At 40.7% G+C, this 20,129-nt stretch overlaps 1 protein-coding gene across 1 annotated transcript in view; it reads left to right on the forward strand.

Annotated features, from left to right (window-relative positions):
- The window catches only part of tafa4b (TAFA chemokine like family member 4b), a 62,473-nt gene that overhangs the window by 14,785 nt on the left and 27,559 nt on the right, over positions 1-20,129 (forward strand). The window contains exons 2-3 of the mRNA XM_084100994.1: positions 2,830-2,923; positions 3,038-3,152. Coding sequence (XP_083957120.1) covers positions 3,038-3,152 — 115 coding nt within the window. The 5' untranslated portion in view covers positions 2,830-2,923. The remainder of the gene's footprint in view (positions 1-2,829; positions 2,924-3,037; positions 3,153-20,129) is intronic.

Consider the following 20,129-nt stretch of genomic DNA (forward strand, 5'->3'; position numbering starts at 1 on the left):
CTGTTCTGGTGAAGAGTCCTTCAGTTAATACACTAATAAATACCACACACACACTTTCGCCTGTGTGCAAAATACAGGTGCATTTGCATGAGTTTAGGGCAATTAGAGTTGTTGTGCTGAAGAATGGTGTGAAGATAACAGGATGATTTACTATGTCATGACTGTGGACGGCAGTTTATGTGTGTGTGTAAAGGTGCGTAGTCAGCTTTTGTGTGTATCCTAATGCACTCTGTTATGGGTTTCGCTAATGAATGTATCAGAATACAAAGCTGTTAGTAATGCTGTTGTGTGTCTGTCCGTGTATAGAGAATGGGCAATGTGCTGTTGCCTGTGGCTTAGCATGTCTAATCATTAGACACACACACACACACACACACACACACACACACACACACACACACACACACACACACACACACACACACACACACACACACACACACACACACACACACACGCAAATGCTGGATGATGTCTCCTTTCATGGGTTCATTTTCATTCAAAGCAATTCTCAGTGTATCCACAAGGGGACAGAGTGACCTCATTTAGATCTATGGGGGAAATCTCTAGAAAACAATTACAAGTCATATGCAAGTAATAATAGTAATAGTAATAAACATATTTTTATGACAACTAAGCACACACACGCACGCACGCACGCACACATGCACACACAAACACATATATAATAGGTAATAGGAGCTGGGAGAAGTGTGTAATTGTTATTTGAACAGTATTCATTTTGTAATTCTCTTCGGACTATCAAGGTAAAAGAGTCAAACAGGACTTTGACCTGGTCGTTTTTGCTCTTAGCAACTTTTATTTATGGACACGTTCACTGCGCATGCGCATCTGTGTATTGGCATGTCTATACTTATATGAAAGAAGCAGAGAAAAAGAGAAAATGAATGCATGTGTATGTGATTGAACTTGCAAGATCGGTGGTCTCTGTGAGTGTGTGATGAGGTTGTGAGATCACTTTGAGCCCGGGGGTAGGTGAACTACAGTAAACAATATATCAGTCCCATCTCTGTGGCCTCAGCGCCTGTGTGTGTGTGTGTGTGTGTGCGGGGTTGCCTTTGAAGAACAGGGGTTGCATCGGGCCCTGAGGGTGGATGGATATCCCTCTCTGAAGCTGCCCTTCTTTTGCTCATCCCATCTCTGTTTCTCTGTTGCTCCGCTCCATCAGTACTTTTATTCCTCTCTCCCTTTCGGTCCTCAGACCTTACAACTCATCTCAGGCCTTTTTTATTTCTTTCCTTTCAATCTCACATTTCATCAGCGCTGTTCTATTATCATATTCTTGTTTTTATTTTCTCACATATATGTTATTTCTTTAACAAAGGGAGCTTTTAGGTTCTAGGGTTTGCTTTTAAAACTAGCAAATACTTTTTTCATTTTGTCTCGTAACATTTTTGAAAAACATATTATGCCCTTAAAATTATTTTTTGCTACTTTCAAATGCCTTTTATGTGTAGATGTTAGACCACACTTGCAGTCTTAATTAATATTTTTTATACTTTATTTAATTTATGTTAGTTACAAAGTGAGACAATCATAAATCATTTCAATTCATACTTTTTTTTTAAATATCATCAGCTCTTATGTGGCCCATTTATTTTAATTTAATTTAATTGTAATTGTAATTTTTCAATTTAAAAATGTCATATTTTCTTTCCACAAAATCAACTGTGATTCGCAATTAGAATTATTATTCTTTTTTGTTATTTTATTTTACACACAGAGGAAAAACACAAACATTTAGATTCTCTGAGGCAATCCAAAATCTCCATACATTATTTAAACAATTAATTCTATGTTGAAATTATAATCAATCAAGTTTGATCAATGCTTAATATGTTAACCACATCCACTGACAAACAAACAATTACATTTATATAGGGCATAGTTTTACACCAAACACAAAAATGGAGAGAAAAAAAATATAATGAAGAAAATATAATAATAATAAATAAATATAATTTTTTCCCCACAAATTACAACGGTTTCTCAGTTACGGTGTAAGTTACATCAGAAGTTAGTGTACTTAAATAGACAACAATGTCACTGAAGGGCATGATATAAAATATCAAAAATATAAATGTTAAATTATATTTGATGTCTGAAGGATACAAAGAAAAATCAAGGTAAATATCACTGGTCAACAAAATATTTTTTATTGTGCATCACTAGTCAGTCATTTGATTTTGTTAAATTATGTAAAAAAGTATGACAATATTATCCAATTGTTTGTATTTACGATGAATAACATTTTATCTATGAAATTAGTGTTAGCAAAACAACAGTAGGCGTGTCGATTTTTTCTAAATGTCGACAAAAAACTATTGCGAAATGACGCCGTTTCTATTAACCAATGTTATGCGACTAAAACTTATTTTTTCCTCTCGCGATAAGTAAAATCATAAAGTAAGTAAAAAACACCTCATGTGAGCGTAAAAACTTTTTTGCGATAAATTGACGTGTTTCCATTGGGCGTATTTTCACTTCGCAATTTCAATTTGCGCAATTTGAAGGGTAATGGAAACGCGGTTAGTGTCAGCCATTTGTGTCAGTGATTTAAGATGTGGAGGAAATTACATTTTCTCATTATGAAAAAATACCCCTTCAAAATGAAATAGTTCTCTTGTCATGCATGTACAGTACATCCGTTATTAGTAGACACATTAAATGAACTAGTGAGTTTGAAAAGTATTTCAGAGGAGTTTCAAATCGCAATACCCAGAAGACCAGAAGTGCCCATTGTTGAAGAAACCCATGTACTGCTTCTTTCTTCACTCGACCTCATCCCTCTTCCTTCTGTCTTCTCAGGATCTAACACTGTTTGAGGAAGCAAGTGAAGACAGAGGAGGAGACATGGCTGGCTTACAGGGAAGAGAGTGATCAGAGAACACAGGACAGAAAGGTAACACTGTTGACGTATTCTCACAACCTTGAGGCAGACTGTGACTCATGTGTAGACTTTTCAATGCTCTCTCTCTCTCTCTCTCTCTCTCTCTTTGTGCTGGTCTCTCTGTAGATGCAGCTGTGGGGGCGGTCAGTGTGGCAGTTGCAGGTTGCACTCTTCGTCACCTTGGTAATGTGCTCGTGCCAGTCGGCTTCTGCGGGCACACGGAGTCTGCGGGGACACACAGGTATGCCAATGCCTCATTGGCTTAATTACAGGAGAATATGTATTTATGAACACATGGCAGACCGTTTGGTTAACCACTGCAAGTCCAAAGCAGACTGATTGATACTCAGAAGACTACCATTCACAAGTTCATCTCATGCCACTTGTGTTTTTGTTGATTAAACACAGCATTTGTAGCATAATGTTGATAAGCACAAAAATGGATTTCCACTTGTCCCTCATTTTCTTTAAAAAAGCTTACAGTGAGGCACTTACAATGAAAGTGAATAGGGCCAATTTGTAAATATTATAAAAAAATACTCACTGTTTAAAGTATATTCAAAATATGTAAATATGCATGTTAAGATGATTTTAGTGTGAATAAAAATAACTGTGTGAAGTTATAAGCAATTTTACAATTTCGTTGCCATGATGGAATGCCACAAAAAACAATGATCGTAAATGATTCTTCTCATAATTTTTTTTATGAATTTGAAAACTTGACATCTGGAAGCATCGCACATAGAGCAATGAAAAATCTTTACTATATCTGTATCTTTACTGAAATAATGCTTATAATGCTAATTGTTGATTTTCATGTTTTTTTCCTTTATTTTTCTTTATTATGGATGTACTCATTGTACCGTAAAAAAAAGTTGCTGCCTTAAATTTTTAAGTTCAGTCAACTTGGATGTTAAAGTCATTTCAACTTAAATTACATTAAACTGACTTAAAAAATGAGTTGAATCTTGTATAACTTGTAATATGTATGATGAGTTAAAGCAATGTAAAAACATATGTTGTCATAACTTTTTAATCATATCATTTTTTACAGTGGAATACGCTGTATGTCATGTGTATGTTGTCGGGGTCAAAGGTACAGTTCCATGAGCATATATAATAGAGTCAAACCACATCTTAAAAGAACAAATTTACAGCTCATATACTACATATGTTTTAAGAGACGAATAATTGTAAGTGCTTTTATAAAATCATAAGCTTCAGATTTCTTTTAAATCTTCAAAAAAGGGCAGCAGTCACTTCCATTGTAAGTGCTTCATCGCATTTTTATTTTATTTTAATTTTAATTTTTTTGGTGATAATCAACATTATGCCACTAATGTTGGTGATTAAGCTTAACCTGAATCAAAATATTCCTTAAAATATTTTTGCTAATTTGATGATGCTTTCATCTACAGTCCCAGTGAGAATGCATTACATTTCATCATGTTTAAATCCATTCCACAATTATTTTATTTTTTTCACAATTAGTGTAGAAAAAATAAAAGTCTTCAGATTCCGTCCACCCAGTGAGTGTAAACCACAGAGGATGTCAGTGAACCTTTTTTCAGCCCATAAAAGACATTTAACAAAGCTTGACCTCTAATACAAACACATAATTACAGTTATTTCCGGTGCTGTCCTGTTCAGGAGATTAAAAGCGGGTCGTTTGCATCCGTATCATATTTATATGATAGTGCTCCTGCCCTGCAGTAACATTAAAACGGACAGCAGCAAAGTCACTTTCTTCATTAGAGTTCATGCCTCTGCAGTAAAGAGTTTTAAGCGAAGGGACAATTTAGTAATGACTGTATTAATCTTAAATGGTCAGGTAATAAGCTCGTTACACCTCTGCGTGCCTCTGTACACACACACACACACACACACACACAAAGACGTACCCGTCTTCGTGAAAAAAAAAAAAAGGAGGGAGAAAAGAGGGAGGGTAACTAAAATTATGTCCACTTCCCCACGCTAATTGACACCCACAAGCTAACTAATTCTGATTTGCATAATTCATGAAAGCTTCCCTCATGGTGAAGAAGTGACCAGCAGTACATAAATATTTTAGCATGCCAAAAGGTCAGACTCCAGGCTCTTTGCTGAATCATTCATATTATGCAAAGTCCTTCCCCAATGTCAGCGTTGCTCCAGATAATTATCACACTTTCTTTAATTACGGCTTCTCTTTGTTTAGTTGTTGCTACTGTAATGCAAGGTGACCTTTCGGCTGAGACAGAAATGCCACCAGCATCTCGAGCTGCTCTGACTGATGATGTTACTTTTCATTTTGATGGGGAGAAGAGGTTACTTTTCTAACGGAGGTGTTTTTAATCAGCACTGTGCTAATTACAGCAGAAGTGTGTTGTGAAGGTCACCAAAGTTTTCACATTTCATAGGTGGATGTCATCGCTGGTTTCAGCCCTATCCTTAATTTGAAGAGAGACTTTTGCTAATTGAGGAAAAAATGTTTGTTGTTGAATATTGAAATTGAATATTTTGAGGAAAACAAAAGCAAAAAGGGAGAAATGTTGGCAAAAATGCACAAAATTGTATCGCCAACACTTTTTGTGATTCATTGCTCCTGTCAGAAAGTTTCAGAGTGACTTTTTGCACTGACTGGTCACATGGTGCAGCTATTTATTATTATTATTATTTTTTTTTTTAATAAAACATATTTGTGATTTGAATGTTATAGAAGTGGCCTGGAGTTTTTTCACAGGTGACCATAGCCAATAAAAACTCTATTAATAAAAAAAGAAAGCTCTAAATACACTATATGTTGTATATTTAAATATTGCATAATATTATAGATAATAGTTTAATGTATTATAAAATGTTTTTGTTTTTTTAAAGAAAAAGCTTTTATTCAGGAAAGATGCATTAAATTGACCAAAAATGACAGTAAAAATTTTACAAAACATTTGTATAAAATAAATGCTGTTCTTTTGAATCTTCTATTTATCCTGAATCCTGAAAAAAAAAGTATCATGTTTTACACAAAAATATTAATCGGTTGTCAACTGTGATAATAATATTAAGACTTTTTTTTTTTTTTGCACCAAATCAGCATCATGTGACACCGCAGACTGATGTAATGACTGATGAAAGATATGAAGTTTTATTTTTTATATATTCTTATGTATTTAATTATATTAAAAAAATATATATTATGCTATGACCCTGGATCACAAAACCAGTCATAAGTAGCACTGGTATATTTGTGGCAATAGCCAACAATACATTGTATGAGTCAAAATGATCAATTTTTCTTTTATGCCAAAAATCATTAGGATATTAAGTAAAGATCATGTTCCATGAAGATATTTAGTAAATTCCCTACCATAAATATATAAAACATTTATTTTTGTGAGTGAATGCAGCACAATCGCGAACATAAATGGACAGCTTTAAAGGCGATTGTCTTAATGTTTCGATTTTTTTGCATCCTCAGATTCCAGATTTTCAAATAGTTGTATATCGGCCAAATATTGTCCTATCCTAACAAACCATACATCAATAGGAAGCTTATTTATCCAGCTTTCAGATTATACATATATCTCAATTTTAAAAAAATTTGACCCATGTGACTGGTTTTGTGGTCCAGGGTCACATATGTACATTATTATATTACATATTATACTACACTTATATATATAAATAGTATCATAATAACTTTGGGTTTTAGCCTCTGCCCCATTTTTAACTTGAAAAGCAAGTTCTTCATTGCAGTGCCACTTGTGGCCACATGGTGGCTCTGAAGCTCTATAAATGCATTCACAGGAATAACCCTTCATGTGTCTGAATGAGCAGCAGTAATGGGTCATTTGTAAAGTTCTTCCGCGGAAACATGGACACTAATGGGAATGGATGGTCTGAATCTCACCCAAACGAGGCAAGGGCCGTTGACTGATGGTTGACACTGAAACCAGACACTATAACTAACAACCACTTTTTCTTGTCTTGTGTGTCCTGTCATGCTTGCCCATGCTTGCAGGTAAATAGAGACAATAGCGTGCAAGCGGCTGTCTTTGTTCCTGTCTGCTGTAATAGGCCCTTATATAGCCAACACCGAAGGCCAACAAAGTCCCAATGCGCGTTGCATTTAATGAGTACACACACATTCGCCAACACACCTGCATGCCTACACGAGCCATTTGTGGCCATTTTCGACACATTGATTCAGCCTCCATATAGTACAGTGTGTCAAAGTGAGTCGCCTGGAGCCAAAGGCCACCCACTCTGAGACCTCATTTGTGTTATGTGAGCTGTCCTTTGGTTTGTCTTACACTCATGACATGAAGATTAAACACACAAGTTAAAACGTCCATGCAACATTGTTCAAGCTTGTGATGACATTTGACACATCCAATTAAAAACAACAGCTAACCCGGAGCTATTTATTACCTGGCCTGAGTAAAGGAGGTGTGTGTGGAACATGTCAGCTGGCCTCAGATACTGGGTGTTCTTGTTAGAAAGCTTGTTAGTTTCATTTTGTCACGCTGCACATTTTCTTCTGTCATGGACATAGACATTCGTCTGTTACTGCATGTTCTTTCTTGAACGCTGAACCTGAGGTGTTATTTTGTGAAACTCGCATGCAGAATATCTTATTTTAAATTAGGAAAAAACTATGGATGGACAGATTGAAAACAAGGTGCAATACAGCAACTAGGAAGAAAACATTTTTAATAAGCACATGCATAGTGCTTATTGAACAGGAATGCTGTTATGATCTTGAAACTTTGTTCTAACTCATTTCAAATGATCAGTATTAGTATTATTATAATATTGCATGATCAATTTGAGCTTTTCTGAACCCTATACACTATCGTTTACATTTTTGGGTTCTGTTTATTGACATTAATCATTTTTATTCTGCAAAGATGCATTAAATTGATCAAAAGTGACAGTAAAGACATTTATGATGTTACAAAAGATTATATAAACTTTATATTCATCAAAGAATCCTGAATCAACATAGATAATAATAAGAAATGTTACTTGAGCAGCAAATCAGCATATTAGAATGATACACGGAGCACTGATACAAGTATAGAATACAGAATATAGAATATTCCTATAATATAATATATTCCTATTTACATACAGTGTCATACTGTATATGAATAGGAATAACATATATTCTATTATATATATATCATTCTATATATACACACACACATATATATAGACTGTTCCAGTCTTTATGTCACTTGATTAGTGTTGTGACTAGATTATTAATGTAAATAATTAATTAAATACATGCAAATTATAATAATTTAAGGTATTACGTTATTGTGACAGACAAAAAGCATTGAATAGACATTTGTGTGGCTTCCAATTTTTAAAAAAAAAAATTGAAAAAAGAGCCACATATTCATGCTGTTGCTCTCTGTAAAAAAATCCTGTAAAAGATTTCACTTCTGGGTCAGAGGGCAGGATTAATTGCTTTATTTTTAGCGCATATTATTTTTAATATAATTCATCTCACCAAATGAACACGTTACATTGACAGGCCTACCCTCAGTGCACTCATTGTCGTCGCAATCAACCGAGTTCCCTCAGAGTCACAAAATGTCTGCCCTTTTGGTACTGACACGCCAGTCAGCTATTGACAGCAGAAAGACATGCTTCTTGATAAATCGCACAACGGCTCTCTCGCCTCGAGCTGTCAGAATATATCAATCGCCTGGCTGCCCCATCAGCTCAAGGTAATGGCGTTTAGCTCGGCACCCAGATGCGTCCGCCACAGGGATAGAGACAGTTAGCCATGCTTGAAATCTTATTTGATTTCAGGCTGATCTGAGATTTATTACTCTGAGACCATCATAACAGCACTTTAAAATCCAGAACAAGATGGCTATGGTGGAACGCTGAGCGGTTAATTCCAGTGTTGCGGTCCTGGAGGAGAAGCCGCGGGAAAAATCTCACGATTATCCGCGGAGTCTGCTCCCTGTGCTTAATGGTGCGGCGGAGAATTTTACTAATGACTTCTGCTGCCAAGTGTGTAAAAAGATCCACATACAGAAAAAGGCTTATTCAGATGCATTTAAGCTGTTCACACAGCACACATTTTGCACGCCTGTTTGGTCGTTATTAGCTTATAATGCGACGTTTACAAGCAATCTTTTCCACTGTCTGAGATCTCATTTTGTGGCTTGTTTGTTGCTGTAGTCTCCAGGGCTGGAGATGTGTCAGATGATGTCGCCTGAGTGTCCAAGATGTGACGCCTGCCTGTGTGTGAGAAAGGTGTAAGACATGAGTGATAGTGTGAGACCTTCATCCTCTGGTTGGCTGCATGATTTCTCCGGACAGTATTTTTGTTAAATCCAGGGAATTGCTCATCAATTTGACTGTAAATGACTGTTAATGGTAGATAAAGGGTTGTTGTGTGCCAGTGCTACTACTTATGAAGGAAGGGATTGCTGCTCATGTCTTTCCTGTGAGCCTATTATGCCAGTAGGAGGCAGTATGGCCTTTGTTCTTGGGGTTTGGTGATGATGGCAAGTCTTCCCATGAGTGCTGAGAATCCAACTTGCTTCTCTGCACACTAACAAGGCACACATAACTCACATAGGCTACACACATACTGTGCTTACAAGTAGGTTATATTTATCTTTATATATATATATATATATATATATATATATATATATATATATATATATATATATATATATATATATATATATATATATATATATATATAAATAATGTAAGCACAACTGTTTTATATTTCTTAGATATTCACTGAATACACTTGAAATTACATTTAACCACTCTTAAATATAAGTTCCAATTAGCATTAGTTTTTTTTTTTTACTGAACTGATATGAGCTCTTATACTAATTTACTAATTAACTCTTGTTTTCAGAATATTATCTATACAGGTGCTTTATAGCAGTAGATCTCAATTGGTGACTAATGCTTTTTTGAAAATACACTTTTAAAATATTGGCGTTGGAAAGGAAAGTCTTTTATGCACACTAAGGCTACATTTATTTGATTGAAAATCCTGCAAAAACAGCAATATTATGGAATATTATTGCAATTTAAAATAAATGCTGTCTATTTTAATGTATTTTAAAAATGTAATGTATTCTTTTAATGGTAAAGCTGAATTTTCAGTAGCCATTAATCCAGTCTTCTGTCAGTCAGTGTCACATGATCCTTCAGAAATCATTTGAATATGATATGGAGCCACTAAAGGAACATGATGAAGTAAAAAGAAAATGTGATGGGAGGTAAAATTATATGTCAGTGCTTTTGCGTTCTCGCAAATGTTTTGTGTATTACTGAGAAACCTTGCTTTAGCTTGCAAAATGTTCTTTGCAAGCGAATGCAAAGCACTGAAATATGTTTTTTCCTTCCATCTCATATTTTTTTCCATCACCATGTCCCCCTAGGGGCTCCGTAATATGCTGATTTATTTGAAATAGATTTTTTGTTAGAATAGAAATATCTTTACTGTCACTTTTGACAAATATTATGCATCCTTGCTGAATAAAGGTATTAATAAAGAAAAACTATCAGTTCTTGCAGTCCCAGGGAGTTGAACCCATGACTTCACTCCAAATGCTACTGTTTGAAAAACAAGAATTCTGATAAATTGATTTTAACAAGGGATAATCTTCCCATATCTTTTGCTGTTGATCCAGTCATTGTTGTATCCAGTCAAACTGGTATTTTGGTGCAAATTCATTTAACAGAAGTGGAACATGTTCTCATTTCTTGAAAACCAAGAACAAAATTACAAGTAAAAAGTAAAAAAAAGAGCAAATATGACCCAGGCTACCTTTAGCTGATGTTCATTTACATTTATTCATTTAGCTGACGCTTTTATCCAAAGTGACTTACAAATGAGAACAATAGAAACAGTTAAACTAACAATACAATATGCAAGTGCTATGACCCTTCCAGTTTAATCTAACAGATTACAGTACCAGTTTTTTTTATTTATTTTTTTATAAAGATAATAGATAAAGAATAGAAGAGAAAGTGTTAGTATTAATGGATCAAGTGAAAATGGACACGGACTCAGCCGCTCTGGTTGAGTTGGGCAGGGCATTCCACCAGCAGGGAACAGTCAAGGTAAAGGTCCCAGAAAGAGATTTTGTGCCTCTTTGAGATGCACCACAAGACGGCATTCACTTGCAGAGCGCATGTTTCTGGATGGCACGTAAGTCTGAAGTAATGAGTTTAGGTAGGAGGGAGCAGAGTGGTTGTTCTGTAGGCAAACGTCAGTGACTTGAATTTGATGCGAGTGGCAACTGGCAACCAGTGCAATTTAGTGAGGAGAGGAGTGACGTGTGCTCTTTTCGGCTCGTTAAAGACCACTCTAGCTGCAGAATTTTGGATCAGTTGCAGAGGTTTAATAGTGCAAGCTGGAAGACCTGCCAGGAGAGCATTACAATAGTCCAGTCTGGATAGAACAAGTGCTTGAACAAGGAGTTGTGTAGCATGCTCTGATAGGAAGAGCCTGATCCTCCTAAAGTTGTATAAGGTTCTAGCAATGTGTTCTGTAAAGTTCAATTGATCATCAATCACAACTCCAAGGTTCCTGGCTGACCTAGATGGAGTTATGGATGACGAGTCTAGCTGAATGGAGAAGTTGTGGTGAAGTGTTGGGTTGGCCGGGACCACAATCAGCTCTGTCTCAGCAAGGTTTAGTTCAAGGTGGTGGTCCTTCATCCAGCCAGAAATGTCTGTCAGGCAGGCTGAGATGCGAGCAGCTACTGTCGGATCATCAGGCTGGAATGAGAGGTAGAGTTGTGTGTCATCAGTGTAGCAGTGATAGGAAAAACCATGTTTCTGAATCACAGATCCTAGTGATGTCATGTAGATGGAGAAGAGAAGTGGTCCAAGCACTGAGCCCTGAGGCACCCCAGTAGCTAGATGTTGGGTCTTAGACACCTCACCCCTCCACGACACCCTAAAGGACACTTTTGGCGCTTTTCCACTACACAGTACCAGCTCGCCTCGGCTCGGCTCGACTCGACTCGGCTTTGTTTGGTTTTCCACTGTGTAAAAGTTGTACCTGTACCTGCTTCCAGGTACTTTTTTTCGTACCACCTCCGGCAAGGTTCTAAGCGAGCTGAGGCGATACTAAAATGTGACGTGAAAACACGACAGACTGCTGATTGGTCAGAGAGAATCGTCACTATTCACTGCGTCATCATTGCACGCGCCAGACGCAGTATCCTGAATAAAAAACAGCAAAAACATCCAAAAACAGCATACACTCGATTTCCTCCATTGTCCTGTGTGTGTGGGTAGCGGGTGTGTCTCGCGTGTCTCGGGCGTCTCGCGTAGAAGATTAAGTCACGGCAGTTTCCTGCGGCGTCACTATGACGACCAGGTACTATTGTGGAGGTACTATCTGCAATGGAAAATGGAGCGAAAAGCGAGCCGAGGCGAGTCGAGTCGAATCGAGTTGAGCTGGTACTGGTAATGGAAAAGCACCATAAGATCACAGTGATTTTGTGTGGGTCAATGTCGAATGTAAAATCTGGGTCTTGAACCATTTGAGAATCACTGCTTTAAAGAACCAAGAAACCACTGATCTGAATAACAGTAACTTGAAAAACTTGTAATCTAAAAATAAACCCAAAACAAAACGCCTCGGTTACGACTGTAACCTCGGTTCCCTGAAGAGGGAACGAGCGTTGCGTCGAGAATGACGCTATGGGGAACGCTTTGCGTGATGACGTCTTGAAGCACATGTAAAATCAGTCCAATGGTGTGGCGGAACGTCAGAGGCGGGTGACGTCACGTACCAGGAAGCTATAAAAGCCGGCCTGAAACAGAAAACGAAAGCTTCGTATAGTCTGAAGTCGGGCTGACAGGCATGAAGGAGATATGGCAGGGCGACGCAACGCTCGTTCCCTCTTCAGGGAACCGAGGTTACAGTCGTAACCGAGGCGTTCCCTTTCAAGGGAACTCGCGTTGCGTCGAGAATGACGCTATGGGGAACGTCTATACCAACGCCTCCATAGCTACAAGTGTCTGTCCCGTGTGAAATCTGGTGAGCAGCACTAGGAAGACAAAACATGAGACCCTGGAGCAGAGTCTAGATCCAGAGAGTAGAACCTGACGAAAGTGTGCGGTGAGGACCAGCCTGCCGCATCACAGACGTCCTGTAACGATACTCCTGATATAAGGGCCTTAGAGGCCGCCATACTCCTTGTAGAATGGGACCGGACAGCCATAGGAGAAGGCTGCCCAGCCGCCTCATAAGCAAGTGAGATAGCCTCGACCACCCACTTGCTCATCCTCTGCTTAGACACTGGACCTCCCTTGTTAGGAGACCCAAAGCACACAAATAATTGATCACTTTTACGCCACAGGGCAGCTCTGTGGACATAAGCGTCTAACGCCCGAACTGGGCAAAGCAAATTATTAGCCTCCTGGTCCGCATTCTGAAAAGGAGGAGGACAAAAGGCCTGCAGAACAATAGGTCTGACCACATTAGTGGGGACCTTGGGGATATAACCCGGTCTCGGATGTAGAAAAGCTTTCACCATACCCGGAGCAAACTCTAAGCATGACGGAGCAACCGACAATGCTTGAAGATCCCCAATTCTCTTGAGAGAAGAAATAGCAAGAAGGAAAAGAGCTTTCAGAGTTAGAAACTTCTCAGGAACCTCCTCAATGGGCTCAAAGGGGGCCAGGGACAAGCCTTGTAATGCAATGGACAAGTCCCATGGTGGCACCCTAGAGCGAACTGCAGGCCTCAGCCTCCAAGTGCCACGAAGGAAACGAGATACCAAAGGGTCTTTCCCCACAGACATTCCACCCAAAGGAATGTGGTAAGCACCTATGGCCGCCACATAAACCTTTAAGGTGGACGGGGTCAGACCTGCAGTGAACCGGTCCTGCAGGAACTCCAGAACTGTACCAATTGGGCAGTTGACTGGATCCAACCGACGGTCACTACACCAAGAAGTGAAGACTCTCCACTTCAGGGCATAAAGTTTCCTCGTGGAGGGAGCTCTGGACTGTAGAATGGTCTCAACAACCTCAGTTGAGAGACCTGACTCTATGAGCTGGGCCCCCTCAGAGGCCAAGCCCACAGGTTCCACAGTTCTGGCCGAGGGTGAAATATCGAGCCCTCCGCCTGGGACAGAAGGTCCCTCCTGACGGGTAGCTCCAGAGGAGGCCCGTCGAGGAGCGACACAAGATCGGGAAACCATACTCTGCCCGGCCAGCGCGGGGCTATAAGAAGCAGGCAAACCCGGTCCCTGCGAACTCTCTCCAGAACTCCCGGGAGCAGAGCAACTGGGGGAAAAGCGTACAGACGTAGCCTCGGCCACGTCTGCACCATAGCATCCAGTCCCAGAGGAGCTGGATGCGTGAGGGAGAACCAAAGTGGACAGTGAGACGTCTCTCGAGACGCAAACAGATCCACTTGAGCTTGGCCAAACTCCCTCCATATCAGCTCCACCACCTCGGGGTGGAGCCTCCATTCCCCGGGCCTCGGCCCCTGTCTCGACAGAGTGTCTGCTCCTATATTCTGGACCCCGGGGATGTAAGCTGCCCTGAGTGACAGTAACTTCCCCTGGGACCACAAGAGGATATGGCGTGCCAAGTTGGATAACGGGCGCGAGCGCAAACCCCCTTGGTGGTTGATATAGGCGACTACCGACGTGTTGTCCGTGTGTACTAACACATGGTGTCCCCTGAGATCTGTGATAAAGCTCCTCAGAGCCCGGAAGACAGCTAACATCTCTAGGCGATTGATATGCCAGGAACGATGATGGTCTTCCCACAGACCTTGAGATGAGCGACCCTCCAGGATCGCTCCCCAACCCGTGAGGGAAGCATCCGTCGTTAGCAGTTTGCGACGACAAGGAGCTCCCAACACTGGGCCCTGGGACAGGAACCAAGGTTTCTTCCACATAACCAGGGCACGTAAGCATCGCCGCGTGACCTTGATTGTGCGAAATGGGTTGCCCCTCGGGGAAAACCCCCTGGTCCTGAGCCACCACTGCAGGGGCCTCATGTGCAGCAGTCCAAAAGGTATCACGTTGGAAGCTGCTGCCATGAGACCCAACAGTCTCTGGAACTGTTTGACAGTGAGTAGCTGGCCTAGCTTTACACTTTTCACAGCTGCAAGGATGGACTCTATACGTGGCGGTGACAGGCGCGCCTGCATCGACACTGAGTCCCAAACCACGCCTAAAAAAGTGGTCCTCTGGAGTGGAGAAAGCACACTCTTCTTGGCGTTCAGCCGTAACCCCAACTCTTTCATGTGGGCGAGAACAACATCTCGATGTTGAACCGCCAACTGATGCGACTGAGCTAAAATCAACCAATCGTCGATGTAGTTCATGATGCGAATACCCTGGAGGCGCAGCGGCGCCAGAGCTGCATCCATGCATTTGGTGAAAGTGCAGGGTGATAAAGCTAGGCCGAATGGAAGAACACGATATTGGTATGCTTTGCCCCCGAAAGCAAACCTCAGGAACTTCCAATGACACGGACGGATGGAAATATGGAAATATGCGTCCTTGAGGTCTATCGTGACAAACCAGTCCTCGGACCTGATCTGTGGCACGATCTGTCTCAATGTTAACATTTTGAACTTGAGCTGCATGACTGACTCGTTCAGAACTCGAAGATCTAAAATGGGACGCAATCCCCCGTCCTTCTTCGGAACTATGAAGTACCGGCTGTAAAACCCGGTTTCCCTGTTGGAGGGGGGTACACATTCTATGGCCCCTTTCTCTAACAGAGTGTTTACTTCCTGTTCCATAACCAGAACCTGCTCGGGGGCCACCACTGTGGGCAGGACCCCCATAAACCGAGGTGGGCGTTTCTTGAATTGTATCTGATACCCTTTTTCCACGGTCTGCAGGACCCAACGAGAAACATTTGACAGTAGCTTCCACGCTGTCAAAGATTCTACTAGAGGTACCAGCCTCTCGAGACTGGTTTCTGGATTTTGTTGCTGTTGAGTAGTCAATTCGTCGCCCTGTAACGGCGCACCGGCAGGGAACAACCGAACAGACTGCTCTAACACCCTCCTCGGAGGGGGCGGGCATCCCGAGGCCACTACGTTTCCGGGTGGTCCTTGAGATATGTGCTCGCCGGAGACCGCTGCGCCCTGTAAAAAGAGGTGTTAACCGCTCTGCTTCGGGGGGGACTACCCTCATTTGTCCTGAGCCCTCGGACATCAGGACTTTTTCCCAGCAGCCTTCTTGGCGGTAATGACGGTCCGCATATCCGTCTTACCCCTCGAAGACTGCTGGGTTTGAGAGCGTCCTCCGTGTCCCCGTGATTTTTGTGGGGGAGCACGGGAGGACACACTCTGTTTTTGAGTGGCACGGTGCTCAGCACTCTTTTTAGAGGAGTGAGGCTGCTCCCGCTCAGCAGCCTCAAAGAAAGAACGGCGGGGGAGAAGCTTTTGAAGTGCAGCTGCCTGTTTAGAAGCTTCTTGAGATTTAGCTACCGCACTGTTAACTGCATCACCAAACAAACCAACGGTGGAGACCGGAGCATCTAAGAGAACGTGTTTTTCTTTATCTTTTATATCGCTCAGATTGAGCCACAGATGCCTCTCAGTGGCCACCAGGGCTGCCATAGACCGCCCGATAGATTTAGCGGTCTCCTTGGTGGCCCTGAGAGACAGATCTGTGGCTCTGCGTAGTTCGGCCACCGTGTCAGGACCAATTCCCCCGCCCTCCTCTAAATCACCCAATAATTCAGCCTGATAAGCCTGCATAAGGGACATCGTATGCAGACACGCTGCAGCTTGACCAGCGGCTGCATACGATTTATGAACCAGTGATGATGTAAATTTAACTGGCTTAGAGGGAAGTGAAGGAGCCTTCAAGGAAGATGCCGTTGCTGGAGAGAGATAGCTCGCAAGCGTCTCCTCCACCTTCGGCATCTCCCCATAACCATACTCTTTATATTTATAAATGGAGGAGTAGTGTGATGTCTGTGGTGTGTACACTCTATATGACATGGGTTTCCCCCACGATCTCGACACCTCGGTGTGGAGATCGGGGAAAAACGGAAGGCTCCTGCGCTGAGGCTGTGCACGAGATGGCAGGAAGCGTTCGTCGAGCTTGCTTTTCGAACGAACGTCCTGCCTATCCTCTGGCCACTCAATTGAAAGTCTGTCAACAGCTCTAGTTACCACATCGAGCAATTCTTCAAACGCATGAGACTGAGGTGGCGAATCCTCAGAACCAGCGTCAATACTCACAACATCCAACTCCTCAGAGCTGGATAGTTGCAGTACTGGTACCTCCATCGGGGGGGAAGAAACCGCAGTGCGTGCTTCCACACCCTGATGAGAGGCACTGGATCTGTCAGAAGGAGGCTGAGATAAGGCAGAGCCCGTCTCAACATCCACTGACAGATCCATTTGCGAACCCCAGGTCTGAGATCGCCGCCGAGCCTCAGCCGCGGCGGGACCCGAGCCCTGGGGAACGTGGTCGGGATTGAACCGAGCCAAGCGGGATCGGAGCGTACGCAATGGAAGCGCACAGCAATGCACACAGTCACCACCCTCGAGTGCTGACTGGGCATGCTCCTCTCCCAAACAAACAACACAAAGAGTGTGAGTATCACCTCCCGTTATATAACGCGGGCAAGGATGAACACACACTCTAAACTGCTGCTTGCTCGCCATACTGAATATATATATATATAGACAGACAACACCAAATAACAAGGACAGATTTCAACACAGAGCGCGACTGAAGACTCAGAAAGCTTTCGTTTTCTGTTTCAGGCCGGCTTTTATAGCTTCCTGGTACGTGACGTCACCCGCCTCTGACGTTCCGCCACACCATTGGACTGATTTTACATGTGCTTCAAGACGTCATCACGCAAAGCGTTCCCCATAGCGTCATTCTCGACGCAACGCGAGTTCCCTTGAAAGGGAACCAAACTCGCTTTAAAGAACCATTGAATATCCTCAATTTTTATAGTTTATCAAATTAAAAAGACTCATTTCAGCAGGCTTTTTAATGCTTTGTTATTTTAGTATTATATAATGCATTAATATTGTAAAATATTTCTTAATATTTAAATTTTTCCTATAAGTTTTAGTTTTCTTTAACTGTAATTAATAGTTTTAATAATGTTAATACAACATTTTTCATCTAATATCTGCATACATTTTTTTTCAGCTTTATTTCAGTTACCAAAACGATTTTTCAAGTTTTAGTTTTAGCTTGAAAATACAAATGCTTCAGATACAAAATCATATATCACTTCTTTCAGATAAAATTCATACATGTGCCAGGTTCCAAAAAGTCCGCCCACCCCCTCATCTCCAGAATACAGAGACACACCATCCATCATTCATTATCTCTCCAATACCCATGCAGGATCCGACGTGAGGCCCCGTGGTGTCAGTCATAGTCACAGTTAGAGATCTGCCCTTATCTGTTGTTTATCCTGCGATGTCGGGGCTGACAGAGACCCTGGAGATGCACGCGCACGGGCATCCAGCCTGTAAGCACTCGCCCCCTGGACTCCACACGCTTCCTCTAATTAAAGCCCAGTCAGCAGGGTCCATGTTGGACAGAGAGGACAGGGTGAGGGGGGTAATGTGGCTGCGTGTGAAGCCTCAAGAGGAGAAGGCAGAGAGGTGAGTTCAGGAGGAAATGAAAAGAAGGTAGAGTATAGAAAGAATGAGGCCTTTCTAAGCTGAGGAGCACCACTTTTCCCAGGAGGAAGCTATCAAACAAACTACACATCATAGCAGGAGAGGGAGTTCACGGCCTGATGAAATGGAAACCTCTGTGTGTATGTGTGTGTGCAGACCTGTCAGATCTGAATTAAGGTGCGTTTACGCCATGTCATAATTACAAGATGTGCCATAGGAACGCACAATTCCCAGTCCGAGGACGTGAGCAGCTCCGAGTAGAACGTCATGTTTTGTCATCTCGAAATTATGGTAATTCTGTAAATGCAGCATTAGATCATAAAATTGAAGTGTCCATTAAAAGAACAGGCTTTCATATTAGTTATGATTCTTTATTGCATTGCATTTCACTCAGTAAACATAAAAAATGGACAGTAATACCATTTTAATTAATTAATTTATTTGTTTGTTTATTTTTAACACAGTTAGTACAAGAACTACTAAGAAAAATTATAACATTTACAAATCAATAGCAGAATCACTCAGCTAACTGGTGCTGATCATAATGATTTGTAATGTATTTTTACTAAAATATTTTATGATCAGTGAAGAGTTTGATCAGGTATGGCAATCAAATAGGCTTGTGCTACCAAACTACACTTCCCATAATTCTTTGTGGCTACAGGAGAATGATAAAAAAGTGCGTTCACACCATGTCGTAATTACTGTAATTACAAGATTCCAACTTGTACAGCTTGTAAACTGGGAATTTTCTGAGAGCTCCTACTTGTACTATGTGACTGCTGCATATTCATTTGGCCGTTGATAGAAATGTATAATTCAGCTTCAAGTAGAACGTCTTGGTTGTCATTTCAAAATTACGGTAATTACATCATGGCGTGACTGCTGCAAAATACAAAAATCGTTACATACTTCATTCTAGTTAAACTTAAATTTCATTCAATGTAAGCCAAGGCAACATCTCTAATTTTCGTTTTGTTTCATTTTTTTGAGTATTTTTTTATTTATTTATGTTTTATTTTATTTCAGCATTTTTCAATTACTGAAAACAATTTTTAGTAGTTTACAAAAACAACACTGTAATGTTTCAAATGCAAAATCACATATCACAGACACTTATTTAGATTAAATTAATGCACTAGCGCTGAAAAGCTTTGTCTCTAACCGAAAAGGTTACACTTTATTTAGACTATTTATTTATACTAACTATAAGTAACTTTCCTACTTGTCAACTCTCATTAATTTGCAGCTACATGTCAACTAGTTACTTATAGTCAGTAGAATGTTGGGGGACCATCAAAATAAAGTGTATAGTAATACTGTTATTACTATAGTAAGTGCATGTAGTTACAAGTAATACCTCACCTTTAAAAAAAATAAGGGTTACACTTTATTTAAAGGTGTCATTGTTACAGTGTAATTATACATTTAAGTAATAAGTAATATTAATTAACAACATGTACTTACTATAGAGTTAAAGTAGGACTAGAGTTTAGTTGAGGGTTGGTTGCATGTAATTATGCATAATTTACTGTTATTACTATGGTAAGTGCATGTAACATATGTAACAAGGACACTGTATCAAGTTAC

The sequence above is a fragment of the Abramis brama genome (assembly GCF_963993115.1).
Source record: "Abramis brama genome assembly, chromosome: 23".
NCBI classification, from domain to species: Eukaryota; Metazoa; Chordata; class Actinopteri; order Cypriniformes; family Leuciscidae; genus Abramis; species Abramis brama.